Source organism: Microtus oregoni, unplaced genomic scaffold (genome assembly GCF_018167655.1).
Source record: "Microtus oregoni isolate MIOR12 unplaced genomic scaffold, Mior012 000031F_ref0000149, whole genome shotgun sequence".
Taxonomy (NCBI): domain Eukaryota; kingdom Metazoa; phylum Chordata; class Mammalia; order Rodentia; family Cricetidae; genus Microtus; species Microtus oregoni.
In genome coordinates, this window is record NW_024543090.1 from 12,396,013 (window position 1) to 12,398,655 (window position 2,643).

The window sequence follows — 2,643 nt, forward strand, 5'->3', positions numbered from 1 at the left end:
CAAGTAGTATATCACCTGCCGCTCATAAGCCCCATTTATAGCAGGAGGGCCTCTTTAAAAGGTTGCACACATTTTTTTTTCTGCTAGCAATGAGCCAGTCAGGAAGCCTTCTCCTAATGGAGCTACACCTTTACTTGCTGCTAGCCTATATGTGGAAGGGCAGTTTCCAAGAAGTCAAGTTTGACTCAGTTTTTGTGTGTTTAGAACCCTTTCCTAAGTTAGGTCACGTCTTATGTGGAAATTCTGACCCAATGTTGGCAAAACATAGATTAATATAAATGGGTTAATTATAGTTGTAAAAGCTAGTTAGTAATAAACCTGAGCTATCAGCCAATCATTTCTAATTAAGATTAAGCCTTTGTGTCTGTTATTTGGGAAATGAAAGGTTAGAAAGAAAGTCTGCCTACAAAGAAGTCCCTTTGGAATGGAGAAAGTTGCTTATGAACCTTTTCATAGCATTTTTCATCTCTTTATTTCTCAATGTATAAATGGCTGGGTTTAGGAGAGGTGTAAAAACAGAGTAAAACACAGCAAAAAATTTGTCCAACCAGGTGATATTGAGTGGCCACACATAGATGAAGATACAGGGTACAAAAAATATCATAACTACTGTGATGTGGGCACTGCATGTGGATAGGGCCTTAGATGCACCAGATTTAGAGCTCTGGCGAACAGTGATAAGAATATATGTATAGGAAATGAGCAACAGAATGAAACATGTTACAGCCACAACCCCACAGTCAGCATTCATTAATGTATGTAAATAATGAGAATCTATGCATGCTAACTTGATTACCAATGGCATATCACAGAAAAAGCTGTCAATTTCTTTTGGACCACAAAAAGGTAACCGGACAATCACGACTATGTAACTTATACCATGTATAAAGCCAGTGGTCCAGGAAGTCAACACCAACCCAATGCATCTTTTCAGGTTCATAATGGTAAAATAGTGGAGTGGTTTGCAGATGGCCACATAGCGGTCATAAGCCATCACCACCAACAGTACCATCTCTCCTGCAGCAATGCAATGGGCAAAGAAGACCTGGGACATGCAGCCTGCAAAAGAGATGGTCTTGTTTTCCCTGAGGAAGTCGGATATCATCTTTGGAGTAGTAATAGAAGAAAGCCACATATCAACAAAGGACAGATTGGCCAACAAAAAGTACATGGGAGAATGGAGATGGGGGTCAGTGGTGATTAAAACAAGGATAACAATATTTCCAGACACGATGAGCAGATAAAGTACCAAAAACATCACAAAGAGTATGACCTGAACACTCTGTGAGTGAGCAAGTCCCCAAAATATAAATTCTGACACCAAGGACTGATTGCCTCCTTCCATTTCACTGAGTCCTCAGAAGTGATCTACAAATTAAGAAAGATTATGAATTAGCCATATGAGGAAGGCTACTCTCTTTATAGAACTTAACATTCACTTTGAAACTTACCGAGATAAAAATACATACATATAAAGAGAAATCTAAGGCAACAATGAGTGACACTGCTGCCCAAGTCAAAGCTAATGAGCCAAGAGCAACTTCCCACAAAGAGAAGCATCAGGTGTGTCTATTACCCATACACTCTATCAGGATTTTTTTCTATTAACAGAGCAATACAGAAACAGGACAGCAATGTGAAAACCAACCACAAAACAAAGCAAAATATGTGGTTTCTTAAATAAGCTGTCTGAATTTGTCACTAGCAATCATAACATTCCCCAATGGAAATAAGAGTTAATATTGGAAACTGGTGGGGAGTTCGTTTGAATAACAGTGCAAATGGTCTGATAGGATGCTAAAATTTTTGGCCGCATACTTAATTTTCTCATTGGGTATCAGTAGAATTATTTCTGTGACATTGGTAAATTTAAATTTTGCTTAAAACTATAAAGTAAATGATTTGAAAACCTCAGTGAGGAAGCATTAGGAACAGAACACCATATAAGATGTACATAAATACCAGGCTAAAATGTACAAACCAGGTTCACAAGCTGGGTGGTGGAAGCGCACACTGTTAATCCCAGAATGTGGGAGGCAGAAACAGGTAGATCCCTGTGGGTTCGAGGTCAGCCTTATCTGAGTTTGTTCCAGGACAGGATCCAAAGCTACAGAGAAACCCTGTCTTGAAAAACCAAAACCAAAACAAAAAAATAAAAGATAAGTTCACAGTTGTTCATTAATAAATGTATACCATTGAACTTATCTATTCAACTAAACTGATTAACAAAATACCACTGCAAATACCTGTAGGAACAGATTGACCAAAGAATACAACAAAGCATATTCAGATCTGAGCACTGAAAATCACAATTAGTTCAATCTTAGCAGTATAAAATTTGATCTTAAATTGCATAAACTAATCTTGAGAGCCCTTACATTTTGAAATATTATAGTTTCCTGACATGAGTAATATATCATTTGTCATCAATCTATCATCGGTATATTTTTTTCATTTATCTATTGATCATTTTTGTTCTTTTAAAGAGCAGAATAAATTACATAAACAAGCAAGAATAGCTGTTCTTTAACTGCCATCTTTTGATGAGTATGATATTGTTTTTCAGTAACCAACAATCACTCACATCAAAGCACAAGCAGGGTGCTTACACTGATCTAGTGGACAATACTCAAGCCAGATACT

General features: G+C 37.2%; 1 protein-coding gene across 1 annotated transcript; it reads right to left on the reverse strand.

The window, feature by feature from the left end:
• Positions 1-403: 403 nt before the first annotated feature.
• Positions 404-1,348, reverse strand: LOC121465506 (olfactory receptor 4K3-like). The gene has a single exon (XM_041678723.1). The coding sequence runs from the start codon at positions 1,343-1,345 to the stop codon at positions 404-406; it is 942 nt and encodes a 313-aa protein (XP_041534657.1). The 5' UTR covers positions 1,346-1,348.
• Positions 1,349-2,643: the final 1,295 nt, after the last annotated feature.

Bases quoted from the DNA above. Each gene is read 5' to 3' on its own strand.
- LOC121465506 (XM_041678723.1), bottom strand. From the start codon at position 1,345: ATGGAAGGAGGCAATCAGTCCTTGGTGTCAGAATTTATATTTTGGGGA.